Raw genomic sequence first — 18,208 nt, 5'->3', positions numbered from 1 at the left:
TCCAGTGATCTTAAGTCAGTGCCAGGCAAAGAAGTATCATGGGCAAGGTGTGGCTCTGTAACAGTTATGGTTGAGTACTTGAGGATAGATCCTAGACAGATGGGCTGGATTTTTTTTTTCCCACCTAGGGTTAGAATCACAGGAACCTAGGAGACCTTGTCATTAGGAGAACAGATAGGCAGTAGGATAGTTGCCATGTAAGGCTCCTGACTGATCTAACTGGCTGGGTTCTCTTGGTTAGGAGAAAGATGGAACAGCCCAGAATGGTTGTGCAAGCTTACTGAGGACAGTTGGGATTGGATTGTAATGGGAGGTCCATTGATACGCTGCTCTTCTATGTCATTTATCCTTTTTTCAGAGATCATTATCTCAAACCTCCTCCTCTTGAAGCCCAAGGAAGGAACATGTCTTGGCCGAGGACATGCAATTGCGACTCAGTTTTCTCACCTCCAGTCTGCTGTCCTTCGGCAGTTAGTTTTTGTTGACTTCACGTCAGTGAAGAATAGATGTCTTCATTACTTATAACTTCTAATCTGTTCCCCTGTGCTCTCAGTCTCACACAGATGTCCTTGAAAATGAAACCCAAAGGGTACAGAAAGGTTTTTTCAAATACCATCCTGCAATAATTTCAGACTTAGAGAAAAGTTGCCAGAATTGTATTGAGGATCCTCATATCCCCTTGCGCACAAGCTCCATTCATGTTTCATCAGGTGTCCCAAATGGCTTTTATAGATCTACTCTAGGGTCACATGTTACATTGAGTTGCCATACCTTATATCCTCCTCAGTCTGGAGCACTCTCTCATTTTTTCCACCCTGAAATTATGACCATGATATATTTGAAGATTGCATGAGTTATTTTGTAGACTACCCCTTTGATTTTCACTCATGTTTCCTTACCGTTAGATTGAGATTAGTGCTTTTTTTTTTAATAAGACTATTCCACAAGAGATGCTCTGTTCACCCGGCTACAGTCTATCAGGTGGTTCACAGTGGCCGTTTGTCCCAAATTGGTGATGTTAACTTTGGTTACTTGGTTAAGGGAGTGTCAGATTTTTCTGCTATAAAAATATTTTTCCCTCTTTTAATTGCTCAGTATTCTGGGGGGAAATGGTTTGAGACTGTGTAATCATTTTATTCCTCATCCAACTTTCATCTGTCAGTTTTAGATTCTTTGATGTTTGTTTGCTTAGTTGATTGTTACTATGAAGGTTGCCGAAGGGTGATTTTCTAATTGCTTCATTCCTTCTAGATTTGTTCTTCTAGATTCCTTCTAGATAGTGTTTGGCATTCCGCTGTAAGGAAGAGCTTTCTCTTCTCCCGATTTATTTGTATCCATGTGGACTCAGGTTACATTTTATTGAGTTACAGGCCATTATGTTACTATTGATTTTGATGCTCAGATTATCTCAGATTTGGCTGAGAGCCCTTTCAAACTAGTATCTGTGTCCTTTCGACTTGCTCCCATCATTCTTTGAGCATTTCCTCACTTTCTGACTGAACAAAGTATTCCAGGCTCATCTTGAATTTTTCCTGACCCATCCCTGGAATCAAACATTTCTTCAAGGAGCTCTGGTTCCTTCTAGCAGAGAACTATCAAAAACCAAAACCTGGAGGCTCGGCAGGCTCTTTGCTACTAAATGTTGCCTTTCCCAGGACCTCTGATGTATGGAGCTAGGAAACTATATAGATAAATACACAAATGTCTACATGTACTATACATAAACTTCTATACATACGTACATACACTTCTATATTTACTTCTCTCTCAGTATGAACCAGTTCTATTCCAGCCTCATAAGAGTTTTTCCTAACTCTCCCTTCCCCATATTTATAACTTCCCTATTTGATGTGATTTGGTGAGAAACTGAGTTCCTATTAGTTCCAGTGTATTTCCTTATTTGATTTTTCTCCTGTATGTAAAGTGTACCCACCCTGCCAAGCTGCTTCCCTACCAGGGCCTGCTTTCCCCTTGTGGGCCTCTGAGCTGCCATCCTGGCTCTGGCCTCTCTCTTCTTGAACAGACTCCACATGGGCCCTAAACACTGCTGGGCCCTCAATGCCTTGTTCACAAGGCCTTAAAAGACCAGAGAAGATTTGAAAATCCCAAGTTTACTATAAAGAAGCACTTACATTGACGTACATACTATCTCCTTTTTTTTTTCTCCTATTTTGAAGGGTTTACTCTATAAATCCTAAAAATTTGCTCTCCAGTGTAATTTCCTGCTGCTTCAGTCTGAGATAGTCCAGATATAGTTGTGAGCAGCTAGGATGGTCCCACAGTGGTGCTTCATGTCTATGACCAATGTTTAGAGTGCCTATTTTTGGTAGTCTCCATATGCACTAAAAAAGTTAAGAAACACACATATACACACATGTGTATATATAAATATTATATATCCCCATTAGACCAGAAGGGAACAGTTGTTGAGAGGCTGATGATCATAGATCCTATTCAGCCTCTATTTGTACATCAGAAATACCACAAAGTTGAAAAACATGACAAACTGGGAAACAAATTTGTGATAACCCTGATCAAAAAAAAGGTCACTTAAGAAAACTTACAAATCAGGAAGAAAATAAATGCCGCAACAGGAAAGTTAGGCAATAGATAGGAACAAGCAAGTTAGACAAGAACAAGAAACTGATATGGAAAATATTCAGCCTTACTAATCAAAGACATGCACATAAAAGCAATATATCTCTTTTGCCTCGTATTCAGGTCAACACTAAAAATATTGACAATAAAGAATTGAATGCTGATAAAACTTGGTGCTGTGGATAAAATGTCTCCTTGTTGGTGAGCATACTAATTGGTTGGTTTTTCTGGAAGTCATTATTTATCACAATTTGAGCTTCATGTTACTTTACCCCCAAAGCTTTACTCTAGATGTTTATTTAAAGTAGATGGTTAAAGAGGTATAGGAAGATAGATGCGTAGAATGCTCATTCAACATTGCTTATAATTGCAAATATTGGAAACAAAAAAATGACCATTCATTAGGAATTGGTTAAGAGAATTATGGTACATCCATAGTTTTCTTTTTTTTTTTTTAAAGGTTTTATTTATTTGACAGAGATCACAAGTAGGCAGAGAGACAGGCAGAGAGAGAGGGGGAAGCAAGCTCCCTGCTGAGCAGAGAGCCCAGTGCGGGCCTAGATCCCAGGACCCTGGGATCATGACCTGAGCCAAAGGCGGAGACTTTAACCCACTGAGCCACCCACGTGCCCCCATCCATAGTTTTCTGTTTAATTTTTTTAAACAGTGAGTATAAATAATTTTTATAAAGACAATAAAATTATTTTCCAAAAATACAGGTCAAACATCTTGGAATATTTCTTTCCAGTCTTTTTCAGTGTACTTTTTAATGTAGTTGAGATTATGTTGTATAAGCAAATTTGATTCATTGTTTTTCATTTAACATTATGTCATAAATATTTTCCTACATAATTTAAAACTAGCTGCTCAATATTCCATAATAAGTATACTCCATATTTTCCTTGACCATTTCCTTTTTAGAAATGACTGATAGTGTTGTTTGTTAGGTTTTAGTGATATTCATCTGAAACTCAAGCCCTTTCCTTAAGAACAGCCCCTAATGGGGCACCTCGGTGGCTCAGTGGTTAAGCAGAGGGATCGAGTCCTGCATGGGGCTCCCTGCTTAGCGGGAAGTCTGCTTCTCCCTCTCCCACTCCCACTGCTTGTGTTCCTGTTCTCGCTGTCTCTCTCTGTCAAATAAATAAATAAAATCTTAAAAAAAAAAAAAGAACAGTCCCTAACAAATTTTAGATTGAAGTATAGTTTAAAGAAAACTGTTAATCTCAGGAGGTTCTTCTATAGAAAAATAGGACATAGAATTAAAAACCCCTATGGAAAGATAATATAAGGGATTCACTGAGATTCCTGCCAGCTTTAACCTAAGGTTAACAGTGGCGTATTTGAAATGTAATTGCAGGCATTTGCCCTTTTCGTCAAAACCAAAGAAGTTCCAGCATGTCCTCTTGAATGTAAAGAAAAATGGTGGCGATGCTGTCAGCAGCTCTTCAGAGACCGGATCAGCATCCACAGACACGTGGCAACACAGCATGCTGATGAGATTTGCCACCAGACTGCTTCTGTGTTACAGCAGCTGGCTGTGACATTGAACACCTCAAAGAGCCTTAAGTCTGAGGACAATAGGATCCCTCTACAAGAGGACTTCTGTAATCCTGATGTGTCTGTTTGGCTTCCTGATATAAGCTGCTTTAGCCCTGATGAGCTGATAAGGTAAGAATTTCATTCTGTACTTTGGCTTAATTTTAAAAGTTTTTCCAGCCACAAGAAGACACCACTACCTATCCATAAAAATGGCAAGCTCTTTGAGGCACAGAATTTCTCTATAGGCCTAAGCTAGGCCAGTAGCCACATACTCTATATCCCGGAACCATACCATATTACCCATGCAGCTGGCTGCATTCGCTAGTTTCTGTGGAAGGCTACATCTCATCTCCTCTAGGGACAGGTGATAAACAGAACAGTGTATTATTTTCAAAGAGAGATTGGAAGGCTCAGAAATGTGAATGATCTCTCTACCCTCATAATATTGGAGCTTAAAAAACAATTTTTGTTGCCAAATGTTTTCTGAGTTGAATATGTTTTAGAAAGGATGTTGACTTTTAGCACTGGGACACAGGATTAGAAGTTTAGATCCTGCCTTTGAAAAACTCACCAAATTATATGACAGAATTCTAGAGGACAGATTTCTGATTTTAAGCAATTCCTGAACTATTTGGTGAATAGAAAATGTCCAGATTTCATATACTTTTGTCATTAGTATTCAGTTTCTCCTGCCTTTGAAAAACTCACTAAATTATATATATTATATATTTTTTATATTATAAATAAATATAATATATAATATAATATATAATAATATATAAATATATACATATTTATATATAAACATATATATTTATCAAGAAAAGGAGCAAGTTAGAGAAGTGAACTTGGAGTCAGAATTGAGCTAGTCTCTAAAATTCTTGGTACCTTTATTTCCTCACCTCTAAAATAATAATGATGCCTGCCCCACTTACCACACAGTGTTACTATATAAATTATATAAAATATGAGGATTGTAAGAGCACCGCTGAACTATAAAGTGAGTACAGACATGGCCTTTTTGTTTCTAGATGGCCCTGTGCCTCAAGGAATTTACTTTCTAGTGGGAGAAACAAAGAAAGGATATGCAAAATAACTCGCGGATGATATGAGGCAGGTTACCTAAGTATCAGTTAAATTGTGTGGTGCAGATCCTAATTTGTTACAGCAGTGTAGAGAAAGGAAAATAGGTTCTGAAATAGACGAGGTTTCAGAGGGGAGCCAGCCGTGCCATATGATGAGGATATTGATGAGTGTCAGATTCCAGAGTCGGGTGGGGCCTTAATTATCATCTACCATAGCAGTCTCTAAAATAAGTTCTATGCAACACCAGTGCTGAAGGATGCTAACAGGTGTTGAAAAGACGTGCTAAAGACAAGTAAGGTTAGGAAGGACTAGCTTAAAATGTCCTTTACTTCAGGGCTTTTCAGAGCCTTCAGTAGATAAGGGGCTTTCACTGAGATTCTCAGAGAGGAAGATACTGTCAGCAAGGTTTCTCCAATGTGTAATTTCATGGAATAGCTTCAGAGTACACTTTGGGAAATGAAGTTTATTTCACTTCTCTGGTTTTACAGTTGAGGAAGTCAGTCTCAGAGATGATAAGAGACCCTCCCAGGTCCCACAACTAGTTAGTATAAGACAGCACAGTGCAGCAGAAAGAGTATGGATTCTAGTGTCAGAAGACTGTTGTCCAAGTCTTGATAGTAGTCACTCTACTTGTCTCACCTGGGAGGAATTGGCCTTGGTTTACTCGCCTGTAAAGTGGGGATAATAATAATCCTGCTCGTGGTTAAGAGGATTACATGAAATAATGGAAATGAAACCTTCTTGTATGCTGATGAAATGAGGAAATCAGAGTAAACTCACTTTTTACAAAGTTGGGTACAGATAATGTCTTCTGCAGAGCAAATACTGACAGGAGCTGCTTCTTATTTCAGAACAGTTAGGTTCCATCTCGGCCTTCCCTCTGACACTGCCTGGGGATACTTTGTGAATTGTGGCTTCTTTATGCCAGTGACTCAAGTGCTTTCCCCCTGTGGTTTTCTTCTTCTAGCGGCCAGGGCAGTGATGGAGGAGAGGTGCTGCTTTATTACTGCTACCGTGACCTGGAGGACCCCCACTGGGTGTGTGCCTGGCAGACGGCTCTGTGTCAGCTCCTGTCCCTCACGGGCAAGGTAACACCTCCCACATCCCATCCTTCACGGGACTCTTCTTGTCTCCAGTTTGGATTACAGAGGCTGTGCTGGAGACAAAAAGGATTTACTGTTAGGTTCTCAGAAGTCCGCAGAATGCTGCGAAGCTTTTAAGTAGACTGCCAAACAGTTGTTAGCTTGGCCTTTTATGACAGTATTTCCTGGACTAAGAGTCAGCAGACTTTTTCTTACAGAGCAAAATAGTGAGTATTTTTGGCTTTGCACGAAGACTATTCACTCCTGCTTCTATTAGACCCTAAAACTGTGTGTGGAATTGTGAAGAAATTATAACAAGATACAGTTGGGCTAATTCTGCACTGTTTCTTATCAGTTGTCTAGCCATTGTATATTGTTTAAAAACTAAAGTGTAAAACCTTATGTTCTTGCCTGCTAGATAAGCTGTTCTTGGTAGAAAATTCCTATAGTCTGTATTCAAGTACCTAAAATCGATTTTATTGATTTTTCTTAAGACTTTATTTATTTATTGAGAGAGTGTAAGTGAAGGGAGGAGCAAAGGGAGAGGGAGACAAATGTCAAGTTCACTCTGCACTGAGCACGGAGCCTGACGTGGGGCTCAGTCTCATAACCCTGAGGTCATTACCTGAGCTGAAACCAAGATTAGAATGCTTAACGGACTGAGCTGTCTGGGCACCCTTGATTTTGTTGATTTTTAAGTCCCTCTAATAAATTATATCTGTTTCCTAAACACATGCCAAGGTCTTTTACCAGTTTGTGGTATTGACATTTGCTATTTCTTCTCTCTAGAGTGCTTTCCCCCCTAGATCTTTGCTTGGCTCATTTCCTCCCTTCAGATCTCTGCCTGCGTACATGTTATCTCCTCAGAACTCTGATCCAAAGTAGTCCTCTCTCTAAATCTTATCACCTCCTTCTGCTCAGAGAGTATCAAAGAATTTGTTACCATCTGAAAGTACAATATTTGTTTAATTTGTTACAATCTGCCTCCCTAATAAAAGCTTGGTAAGGACAGGAACTTTGTCTTAATTAATTGATGTATTCTTAGTACTAGAACAGGGCTTGGCACATAGCAGACAATAAATATTTGGGGAGTTTTGAATAAAGGACTGAATATATTTCATTTGTAACAAAACCACAAGTGTGTATAAAGATGGAAGGTAGTAGATAGTAAAATGTTAATCATGATTATGTCTGCATGATAAGATTGTGGATGGTTTTTGTTATTTTCCTAAAAGAATTTTTTTTTTTTTTTAAAGAGGTGGGGCACTTGGGTGTTTCAGTTGTGTCCAACTCTTGATTTTGGCTGAGGGCATAATCTCAGGGTTGTAAGACTGATTGATCCCAGCAGTGGGCTCTGTGCCGAGTGTGGAAACTGCTTAAGATTCTCTTTCTCCTTCTCCCTCTGCCCCTCCCCACTTTGTGCTCTCTTTCTCTAAAAAAAGGTTCGCTCTCTTTTTATTAAAAAAAAAAAAAAAAAGGGTGGGGTCAGGGAAGGGGGAGAAGGAGAGAGAGGGGCTCCATCTCACAACCCTGAGATCATGACCTGAGTGGAAATCAAGTGTTGGATACTTAACTGACTGAGCCACCCACATGCCACTTTTCTAAAACATTCTTGATGATCACACACACACACACATAGACATAGATTTATAAATACATATATACATATCTGCATATAAATATATATATGTAAAAACAGAGAGATAAATAACATACTTTTATAAACTTAATAGGAAATGAACTAGGTTTGTTCTGAGATCCCTCTGGGGGTATGACACTGTAATATCTTAAGCCTATTCTTTTCCAAAGGTGTTTTGACTCCCCGAGGCAGTCCTTTGATCAGTGGTTTTCCGCACCCATGTTTCCTAAGAGATGATGCCAAAAGCTTCCTTTACCTCATTCAGTGCAATATCACATCCTGCCCTTTCTGCCTCTACAGTATCCCTTGCCTCCATCCACTCCCAGTCCGCTTCCATCACCTGACAGCACTCTCTCGTCCACGTCAGTAACTTTCAAACCGTCTTGTTCTCCTGTCCTTGCCTGCCATTTAATCCGTTCTCCACTCTGCAGCCAGAGTCCTCTTAAAAAGTAAATTGAACACTGCTGCTCGGAATCTCTCAGTGGCTATCATTGCAGTTAGAGCAAAACCCAAATCCTTAACATACCCGTAGGTTCCTGCATGATTTGGCCCCTTCCTACCTTTTCTGTCTATCTAATGTTGTTCTTCACTCACCATACTCCAGCGACATGGTCTTTCAGTTTTTTGGAGCCCACAAAGGTTTTTGTTTTTGTTTTATGTATCTTTTTCCAGGCAAACTCTCTTCAAAGAATTCTCCCACACCCACTCAGTTTCTCCCGTAAAATTTCTACTCAATCTTCAGTGTTCCGTTTCAATGATGCGTCCTCAAAGAGACCTTTCTTGACCTTCAGTCTTAAGTTCACTTTTCCCAGTACATTCTCCCAAAGCATCTTGTGGTTATTTTTCATAGTTCTTTTCATTTTGTGACTTTTATCTTAATACCTGTCACCTCCCCTAGTTTGTAAGCTCTAAGAGGGCAAGAGCTCTTTTATTTTTTTATTTTTTATTTTTTTGTTAACAGCTAGATCAGGAACTCCTAACACAATTACTGGCACATAGTAAAAAAAAAAAAAAAAAAAAAAGCAAATATTTGTGGAATGAATACCTTTGTAAAACAGCCTGACATGGGGCTCCAACTCACAGCCCTGAGATCAAGACCTGAGCCAAAATCAAGACTCTGACACTTAACTGACTGAACCACCCACGTGCCCCTGGAATGACTTACATTTATTGTCATCTCTATTTAGAGAACACCCTGAAAGATGGGTGTTTTCACAGTGAACCCGAATGTACAAAATATGAAATCAGTCTCTTTCCTTGTTTGGGGGACAGATTATTTCCCTTGTTAGCCCAGCCTGAGGTGAACCTGCAATGAGGGTGTCCACCCACAAGGTGGCAGCACCTGCCTAAATCTTAATCTAAAGCCTGAGGCTTCAGTGATACATGCCCAGTTTACTGAGGTAATTTTCTGCTGGTGGGCTATTTGGCAGAATTGGCATTTAGGTGGAGAGAGAAGAGAACTTGAAAAGTCTAGAAAGAAGTTTCTGTTCCTATAGCTATATGTTTCTTTTTGCCTCAAGAAATCTGAGGGGACATATTGGAGGCTTCAGTAGGGAAAATTGCATGATTTGGAAGGAACAGTATCTGGCTTTGAATCCCAGATCTCCTACCTACCAGCTCTGTGCCCTTGGGCAAGTTACTTGATTTCTTTGAGCTTTTGTTTCCTTTTCTGTCGAATGGAGATTATGATACCTATCTTCCAGGATTGTAATATAAAGCTCATACATCATAGTAGGTGCTCAATAAATGCTAACCATTGTTTTCCATCCCTGAGGTATAAGGCCTTCCTCACCAGGGAGCCACTCTGAAGCTTTGTCTTGAACAATCTTAGGGATTGAAAGGCTAGTAGTGTATGAGTTTAGAGATTGCTCTGCCCCAGCTAAACAGGGATTAGGTGTGCTGGTCCTTTATTTGGGTTTTGAGATTAAAACAACATAGGAAAGAATCTACTAGCCTACTCTAAAGACAGCTCCACAGAAGTATGTACTTTATCTGCCACAGTCAAAGACAGTTTTAGAGTAGACTTCCTGACACATTGGTTCACCTCTATTTTTCTGTGTAGGCCCTTGAAAAAGTATTAGTTGGTTGGTGGGAGGGTAGTCTATACAGCAGGGATGGCATATTCCTTCTGCTTTCCTCTCTCATGCCCAGAACAGGCTTTATCAGATTGCAGTACTTTCCCAAGGAGCCCGGATGTGATCCAGAATCCTCATTGTGGAACTCTGGCTAGCCATTACTAGTGAGTTGGCACTAGATTATGAAATGAATCCCATTTATATGGCCCTAAAGAGTCAAGTGAGGCAACAAATAAAATGATGTCTTCTCTGGGCCCTGAAAAAGGACAGCTTTTACATTTTTCAAGTTCTAATGCATTGGTAGGTATCATTGTCGTATCATTGGTAGTAATAATAATAGAGGACCTCTCTCTCCATAGAGTATCATGATACTAGAGCGTCGTGCTTTGTCTCTAGCACTTTGCTCTAGAGAGCTCAGCTCCTTCTAAAGAGGATCCAGCTTTAAACTCATCCACAGGGTTTTATAGTACCAGGAAAACTAACTTTGCAGGCCTCCCTAAGCATTGTCTCTTAAGGGAGGGCCTTAACCCGTTCTAAAGTCCCCCAACCACTGAAGCATTTCAAAGAAACTACATGTTTGAGAAGCCAAAAAACTTCCGAAATGGATATACATTCATTCGTTCAACAAATATGAACCAGGTATCTACTTGGCAGGCGCTGTTCTAAGCACTGATGCAGCAGTGAACAACAGACACAGACCCTTGTGGAACTGGCATTCTAGTGGGTGGGTTTGGGGTTGTGTGCTTCCCCCCAAACGCTGTGCAGAGGCATACTCACATGCATTCCTTGCTCTCAGCTGTGCTCTGACTTGGGTAATATCTCCTCAGCAGTCCTCTTCATTATTGGTTCTCTTCTGTCTCAGTTTTAGCAAGGTGAAGAAATTGGGGTTCAGAGAAGTAAGTTAATTTTCTCAGGGCCACACAGCAAGTAAGTGGCAAAGCTGAGTTTTGATCCTAGGTCTGCTGACCTGGATTTAGGTTAAGCTCGAAATTTATTTCTTTGGTCATTGGACAGCAAATGGGGCTTTCCAGAACTTTCACTCAATCCATTCTCTCGTCCAGTGCACATACCTTGTCTGAATTGTGGGCAGTGCCATTTTAGAAAGCTACAAGTATCTTCATGTGGTAACACTTTTATTGTGTCTCTGCTATTTTTGTTAACCTCATGGACAAGCCTGTTCTGGCCCGGGAAGATTTAAACTAAGCTAAGAACAGACTGCATTCCCCTTCTCTCACTGTCTTGTGTCCCAGGTTCGAATTGCTACAGAAGGAATCAATGGGACAGTTGGTGGAAGCAAACTCGCCACCAGACTCTATGTGGAAGTCATGCTTTCCTGCCCATTGTTTAAGGATTATATGTGTAAGGATGATTTTAAGGTAAGAGAAATTGAAAAAAAAAATGGATTTAGAGTCATTGCCTTCTGCCTCACTGCCTCTTCGTGCTCTAGGCACTGAAGAGGAGAGTGTACGAAGGAAGCAGTGCCAGATAAACACCTTTCCCCTAGTAGGCTGCGAGGCCATGCGGTCAAAGGAGCGTCCGCATCCAGTTCTTTACGAAGCTGCCACGTGGTCTTGGGCAAGTTAGTGCCCTCTTGGATCTCAGTCTCCCTTCTTGTAGAATGAGGACAGGACAGTTTGCACAATCTAACTCTAAACTTAGATGATATTTGCCCACTTGAGGGACCACCTGGCTATTTCAGGGCATCACTATGTTTTTCGTAAACTTGGAATTACAAGACCAGCACTTTATGCCACGGGGGGGATAAAGCTACTGCTGTCACAGCTGAGCTCCTTTGAGTCACCTTGTGCTTGGTAGGCTTGGTAGGTGATAAAGGTGGGGAATGCCTTACCGAGGGTTAGTGCTGGTGGTGGCAGGGAGAGAAAGCTCATTGCTCCAGAGCAAAAGCTAGGATGTAATCTCACATAACGAAACCACTCAGTGTTGTTTCAGTTTTATAGTTAAGTGCTTATAGCCGTAGAAACACTTTTTCAATTTAACATTTCTGTATGTGGAATGTATGCAATAAATATTTATTAGTGTTGAATTATCTGAAACATTTTAGGCCCTGACTCCCTTTCCCCATTAAAACATTAATTCTTACTTTGAGGTTTCTTAAGACTTGAGCTATCATATCACAACAGATACAATTCTTATATTTGGCACTTGTCTTATATCTGGAGATGGGAGAGTAAGACTGTTCTGTTTTGCTTCTCATTGGCTAGACCAGCAAAGGAGGGGCTTGCTGTTTTCCAGAATTGCGTGTTGGTGTATTTGAAGAAATTGTGCCCATGGGGATCAGTCCCAATAAGATCTCCTACAAGAAGCCTGGTATGCTTGCTTTTAGAAGAAAAATTTTGCTTTTCTGCAGAGGGACAAAACTTGATATAGAAACAAATGTGGAAGTCAGACACTCTGATCAACAATCACCTCTTTAAAATAGCTTTGGGGTATGGAATTTAAGAAACAAAGAAAAAAGAGACAAAAAACCAGATTCTTAGGTACAGAGAAGAACTGGTGGTTTCCAGAGGGAAGGTAGGTGAAGTAGATGAAGGGGGTTAAGAGTACACTTGTCATGATAAGCACCGAGTACTGTGTAGAACTGTTTAATCGTTACACATCCGAAGCTAATATAACATTGTGTGTTAATTATACTTATTAAAAAAATAGCTCTGGAATAGCTAGCCTGTGGGTTATTCAGTGTTTAAACTGGTTTTCTCTTTGGTGCTATGGTAATTGAAGACTCACCCCTTAGAATGCTTTTTCTTCTTGATGATTTGGCAAGAAGTTGTCTTCTTGTTCCAAAGATAGCAACCTGGGAAGAATGTAATTATTATTTGTAAATAGTTCATCAACTGAATAACACATAGGCTTTTTGCTACAGGAAACAAGAGGCTTTCAAATCCAGAGCAGTTTGTTTGCAAGTATGCTAGAATGTTCTCTTCCTCTTTTTCCCTGTGGTTGCTATAGATGGTTGAAAGACATTTGTTTGGTAGGCTTTTTGTTTTTGTTTTGCTTTTTACTATGAAAATTTCAGATGCTAAAAAAAAGTACAGAAAAGAATACAGTGAACTCATGTACCTGTCATATAGCTTCAGCAATTGCTCATTCATCGTCAACTTTCTTCTATAGCCTGTCCCCTTCCCCCATCCTGGATCATTTTGAAGGGAATCCCAGTGTCATGTCATTACATTCATAAATATTTTAGTAGAGACCTCTAAAAGATAAATGTTTAAAAAAATAACTGTAAAGCCATTATTACATTTAAATAAAACATCGTAATAATAATTCCTTAATATTATCAAATATCTAGCCAGTGCTTAAAATTGGCTAAACCAGCAAAGGAGGAGCTTGCTGTTCTCCAGAATTGTGTGTCAGCATATGTGAAGAAATCGTACCCATGGGGATCTCATAACTTTTTTAGTTGTTTTTATTGGGATTCAAGTAAGGTCCACTCATTGTGATGGATCCCTGTGTCTCTTTAAGTCTCTTTTAACCTATACACTTCCCTCCCTTTTTTTCCCCCCTTTGTTTATTTTTTGAAGAAACTAGGTCATTTTGTCTATAGAGATTCCCACAGTCTGGCTAAAGCTGCCTGCATCTCCTCTGTCCTCTGTGTTTCCTACAGAATGGTAGTTAGCTTTAGAGCAGTGCTAATAGAAATGTAATTGTGAGGCACATATGTAATTTTATGTTTTTTAGTAGTCACATTTTAAAAGTAAAAGGAAACAAGTGAAATTCATTTTAATAATATGCTTCAATGCAATGTAGGCAAAATATTTTCACATGTAATCAATGTAAAAAATTACTGTTGAGATAGTTTACCTTTTTTTGCTTACTAAGTACTTGAAATCCTAGATCGGTGTCACTCTTATTCTAGCACATCTCTGGCCACATTTCAAGAGCCTGACCTCCCCATGTGGCTGGTGGCTAGTTAGACACCTCAGATCCAGAGACTTGGTTAGATTCAGATTTAACTTCCTTTTTTCTTTCTTTCCTCCCCTCCTTCCCCAAGACTGCCTGACAAGTAGTATTGTCCTCTTTCATCAGGAAGCACAAAAGTCTGGCTGTCTCTGCTCATTTCCCCATATGTAGGGGTTTAAAATAATGCTAGGGGTTAAGCCAGAAGGAAATGGGAGTAGGATACAAATATCCAGGAAAAGAGACTTGTGCATGAGGAGGGAAGGGCCCAAAAGGGCTGTGTCTGCACAGTGTCCCAACATCAGCAAGATGACTGAAGAGCTCCTTCTTGGTGCTACAGGCCATTGCTTGGGAGGTTAGGGGACAGTGGGCTCCACGCTATGCTGGGCTGCTTGGATTTAAGCCACGTGGAGTGAAGGCAGCTCTTGTAAATGTGTCTCTCTGAGTCCCTGTCCAGTCGGCCTTTGCAGGGCCAGGAGAACAGCAGTGGGGAGCAGGTTGGGTTCCCCATGGCACCCTGTCAGTAGAAGTCTTAGCAGATTTCCATGCTTCTCATCCCAGTTTTGAGCCTCCCTTTGCAACCCCCTGTTTTGGTAACCATGTAATTAGGTGGTAAGAATGAATAAATTCTGGCCTCATTACATTTGCCTTACAGTTCTGGGTTGGGCAGGTAAGAATCCAGAGTCCTGGCCCAGGCCCTGGGGCTTCTAGCCCCGCCTGGGTACTTAGCAGCTTCAAGTGGTTGTTGAGGTTCCCCTCTGAGCAGAATGAGGCTCCTTTAGTGCCATCAGGCTCTACCAAGAGTGGTTGGTGACTGCCATCCCCAGAGCCCCTGTCCTTGAGCGGGGGTTACTGCCCATTGCCAAATTCACCAGAAGTTCTTCACAATCAATTGGAATGTCTGGACCTCCAAAGATACAGGAATATTTCTATTCTGGAGAGTCCAGAAGGCCAGGTACCCCAACAGACTGAGGTGCTCTCCTTTTAGTCTCCTTGGATTTGAATTATTTTGTTCCTTTCCTTTCTCTCCTGCCTGCTTTTAGCTTTTCCCTCCTCTCCCTCCTGCCCTATTTTCTCATGTGTCCCTCCTGCCGTCAGCCCCTCCCACCCTTTCTCTTTCACTCATGGACACAGATTTAGACACATTCTTCTTACCCTTTTGTATTTTTAAAGAACAGTCCAACTTTATTCCATAAATTTATACTCTCAGCTGCCTGTCAAGGTTCTTAGCCTTGAACTTGGGCTTGCCTTTGTTATAGTCAAAGCCTATTGTCAAGCACATACATGCCTAGTCCCCTCCCTGTACAATGAAGATAGAACACTGGCCATGTAATGGACCAGCAAACCCACATGGCAGTTTAGAGCCAAACTGTCTGGCCTTTATCACTGCGTTGAACCAAGTATGAGAATGGAAAATTCTTTGACTAATCATTTCTAAACCTCCAGGTTTCCATAGTGCTTATCTTTGGAAGAAGGAAAGTGAGGATATCTGGAATCACTGAATAATTTCATCATGATCATCAGAGTTATTTTCAGACACAATAGCAATTATGAATAATGGTTTGGGTGGAAAAAAACAGAGCAACATCTAAGTCATTAGGCAGGGCTAGCTGTGATTGGATTTTTGTCTTAAGTAAATTTTTGGTTTGGTTTTAGGAATCCATTTATCCCCAGGTGAATTTCATAAAGAAGTAGAAAAATTTTTGTCTCAGGCAAATGAAGAACAAAGTGATACTATCTTACTGGACTGCAGAAACTTCTATGAAAGCAAAATAGTAAGTAAGGACCAGAAGTGAGGTCCGAGAAATGGTAGGTCTCCCCTTTCCCACATCATGGCATGTTTGCCAAGTGATGCCGTGTATGCCCACTTGTGGCCAAGTCACCCAGATCTCCCCCCACTGCTAGCAGCTTCAGAGAAAACCCAAGCCTTTGAACTCAGGATCTGCTGAGAAAGTCTAAGAAAAGAGGAATGAAAGACATCTTGGCACATAATGTACGTCTTGGCTCTCATGTGCCTACCTTTGACATGTGTCGAGGATCCTGTAAAGCTGGCTTTGGGCACCTTGTCCAGTTCCACTGAGGACTCTGGGAAAGATGACCCATAGCCCACTGCCTTGTTTCTGAGTTCCAGATCTTGAAGTTGAAAGGTCAGAGTGTAGGATGAGAATAGCAACTGGTCAGTGCTCCCTTATCTCTGACTGGGGTCAACACACCTTTTCTTCTTACCAGGTATGTTTTTCTGATCATTTTCCTTCTGCTTTTCCTGTATCATAGGGAAGATTCCAGGGCTGCTTAGCCCCAGACATCAGGAAATTCAGTTACTTCCCTAGCTACATTGACAAAAATCTGGAACTTTTCCAAGGGAAGAAGGTGCTGATGTACTGCACTGGGGGCATCCGGTGTGAGCGGGGTTCAGCCTACCTCAAGGCCAAGGTGAGTTAGCACCCTTGGGGGTGATGTAGGTGTAGGGGTAAGGAAGGTTCCACCAACAGCATGTGCTGAGCTTTCCACCCCACCTTCAGTCCTCCTCCCACCCCTGGCCCGCCAGGGATTTCTTTTTCCCTTGAATGGTTCCAGCACAGAGTTTGTAGGTACAAAACCTGAAGTTCTTACATCTCAAGATGTGGGAGAGCACTTCACGGTCTTAGAGGCTCCTCAAGTACAGAAGGGAAAGCTTAGTTAACCTCTCCCTTTTCCTAATCTGTATGCTTGATCCTGAGAAGAACAAATTCCCATTACATGTTCCAACAGGTGTCTTTCTATATTTAGGGGAGAGCTAAAATAGCTGGGCTCCCCAGGATCTGGTGAAGGCCCTGACTGCCATCATCACCTGCCACTCATCTCTGCAGCTTACCAGTCTTTGCCTGTCTCCTCAAATTTCCTCCTGTTTTTCCTCATACAGGGCGTGTGCCAGGAAGTGTTCCAGCTCAAAGGGGGCATCCACAAGTACCTGGAGGAGTTTCCTGATGGTTTCTACAAAGGGAAGTTGTTTGTTTTTGATGAGCGCTATGCCTTATCCTACAACAGTGATACAGTGTCAGGTAGGTCAGCACAGGCTGGGCTCTAGACTCACCATCAGGCATGTTCTGTGTATGAACCCTTCTGGAAGGCAGACCAGTACTGGTCATGTGAAGAAGAAAACAGGGAAAAGAAGTAACATAGTATGACCAATTTCCCAGCAGAGTTGGCAATGTAACAGTGAAATAGAATTCTGGATCAGGAATCGGGAGGCCTGTCCTGGATCCTGGCTTCCCCGTTTGCCAGTTAGGCGAGTCTTTTATAGGGGGGACGAGGTCACTTGCTCTGCCTATGTGCTGGGAGTTAAACTAATAGGCTGAAACAAGGGGTTGTAGAATTTGGCGGTTCTGTGTGAATTTGGATGGGAAAATAAATATATCTTTATTTTCAGCACCCCACACTAAATGTAGCACTTCCTGTGCTTATTAATGTCAGCAACAAATCAATATTAGATGCACCAGTGACTTCACCATCAATAGAAACCACTGTAGTTTCATGTATTACAGTTGCTGCAGACTTCTCCCAATAGCATTTATGCTCATCATTGTCTCAAAGTGGAAGTAGTTATAGCCCCCACCCCTGCCTTATTTATTTAATGTGTTAATAAATATTTTACCTATATCATAGATTCCTAAAAATGTTTTATATTTTGTATTTCTATATAATTGGCTTCCTTTGTAATCAGTGTATTTTAAGAACCTCCAGTTCATGTCATCTGTAGACACATGTGGTAGGTTAGGTACTTCTCAATGGTGGCCGGGGCATTCCAAGGTGGGAGCTGAACCCAGGGCCAAGCCCAGAGGCAGGGGTGGCCACAGGAGGGTGTGAACTCAAGAGGCCTATGCTTTGACTCCAGTTTTAAGTCCTCACCGATGGGGGGGTACCAGATGAGGTCAGCAAAAGGAGGATGGAAATAATCCTTAAGAAAATTGGCTCTGCCTGGATGCCATAGTTTTAAACAGGAAAGGTCATAGGCAGAAAACCCTAGTGACTGCTGTAACTTTCTAGAACTCCTGTGATCAGCGTCTAAGATTGAATTACCACTGTGATAATGAATAAGATTTGAGTATGATTGCCTTCTCCCCTTTCTTCTTGATTTTTTAATTAATTTTAATTATCTTGTATTTGTGTCTCGAAAGCTACTTAAAGTCTGTTTTGGAGCTAGATGAAGTATAAATTATAAATAAGTAGAAATAGTGGATTTGCAAAATGTTACTGAGGACATGCTGGCAGGATTTGATGGGTACTTGCAT

General features: G+C 41.0%; 1 protein-coding gene and 1 long non-coding RNA gene across 3 annotated transcripts in view; one reads left to right on the top strand and one right to left on the bottom strand.

Annotated features, from left to right (window-relative positions):
- The window catches only part of TSTD2 (thiosulfate sulfurtransferase like domain containing 2), a 31,152-nt gene that overhangs the window by 2,739 nt on the left and 10,205 nt on the right, over positions 1-18,208 (top strand). For both annotated transcript variants that reach the window (XR_004383037.1, XM_032860662.1), the window contains exons 3-9: positions 3,956-4,266; positions 6,191-6,311; positions 11,270-11,395; positions 12,242-12,347; positions 15,594-15,712; positions 16,212-16,370; positions 16,840-16,978. Coding sequence is in view for 1 of the 2 variants with exons in the window: in XM_032860662.1 (XP_032716553.1) it covers positions 3,956-4,266; positions 6,191-6,311; positions 11,270-11,395; positions 12,242-12,347; positions 15,594-15,712; positions 16,212-16,370; positions 16,840-16,978 (1,081 nt within the window). In the remaining variant the exon portion in view is untranslated. The remainder of the gene's footprint in view (positions 1-3,955; positions 4,267-6,190; positions 6,312-11,269; positions 11,396-12,241; positions 12,348-15,593; positions 15,713-16,211; positions 16,371-16,839; positions 16,979-18,208) is intronic.
- On the bottom strand, positions 6,293-13,177 carry LOC116869427. Its single transcript, XR_004383038.1, has 3 exons — positions 13,098-13,177; positions 12,765-12,831; positions 6,293-6,379 (listed from the first exon to the last, which is right to left on the bottom strand). It is a non-coding gene; the product is annotated as an uncharacterized LOC116869427 (long non-coding RNA).

Source organism: Lontra canadensis, unplaced genomic scaffold (genome assembly GCF_010015895.1).
Source record: "Lontra canadensis isolate GAN:19392208 unplaced genomic scaffold, GSC_riverotter_1.0 scaffold19, whole genome shotgun sequence".
Classification (NCBI taxonomy): domain Eukaryota; kingdom Metazoa; phylum Chordata; class Mammalia; order Carnivora; family Mustelidae; genus Lontra; species Lontra canadensis.
This window is presented reverse-complemented; position numbering and strand designations above follow the sequence as displayed.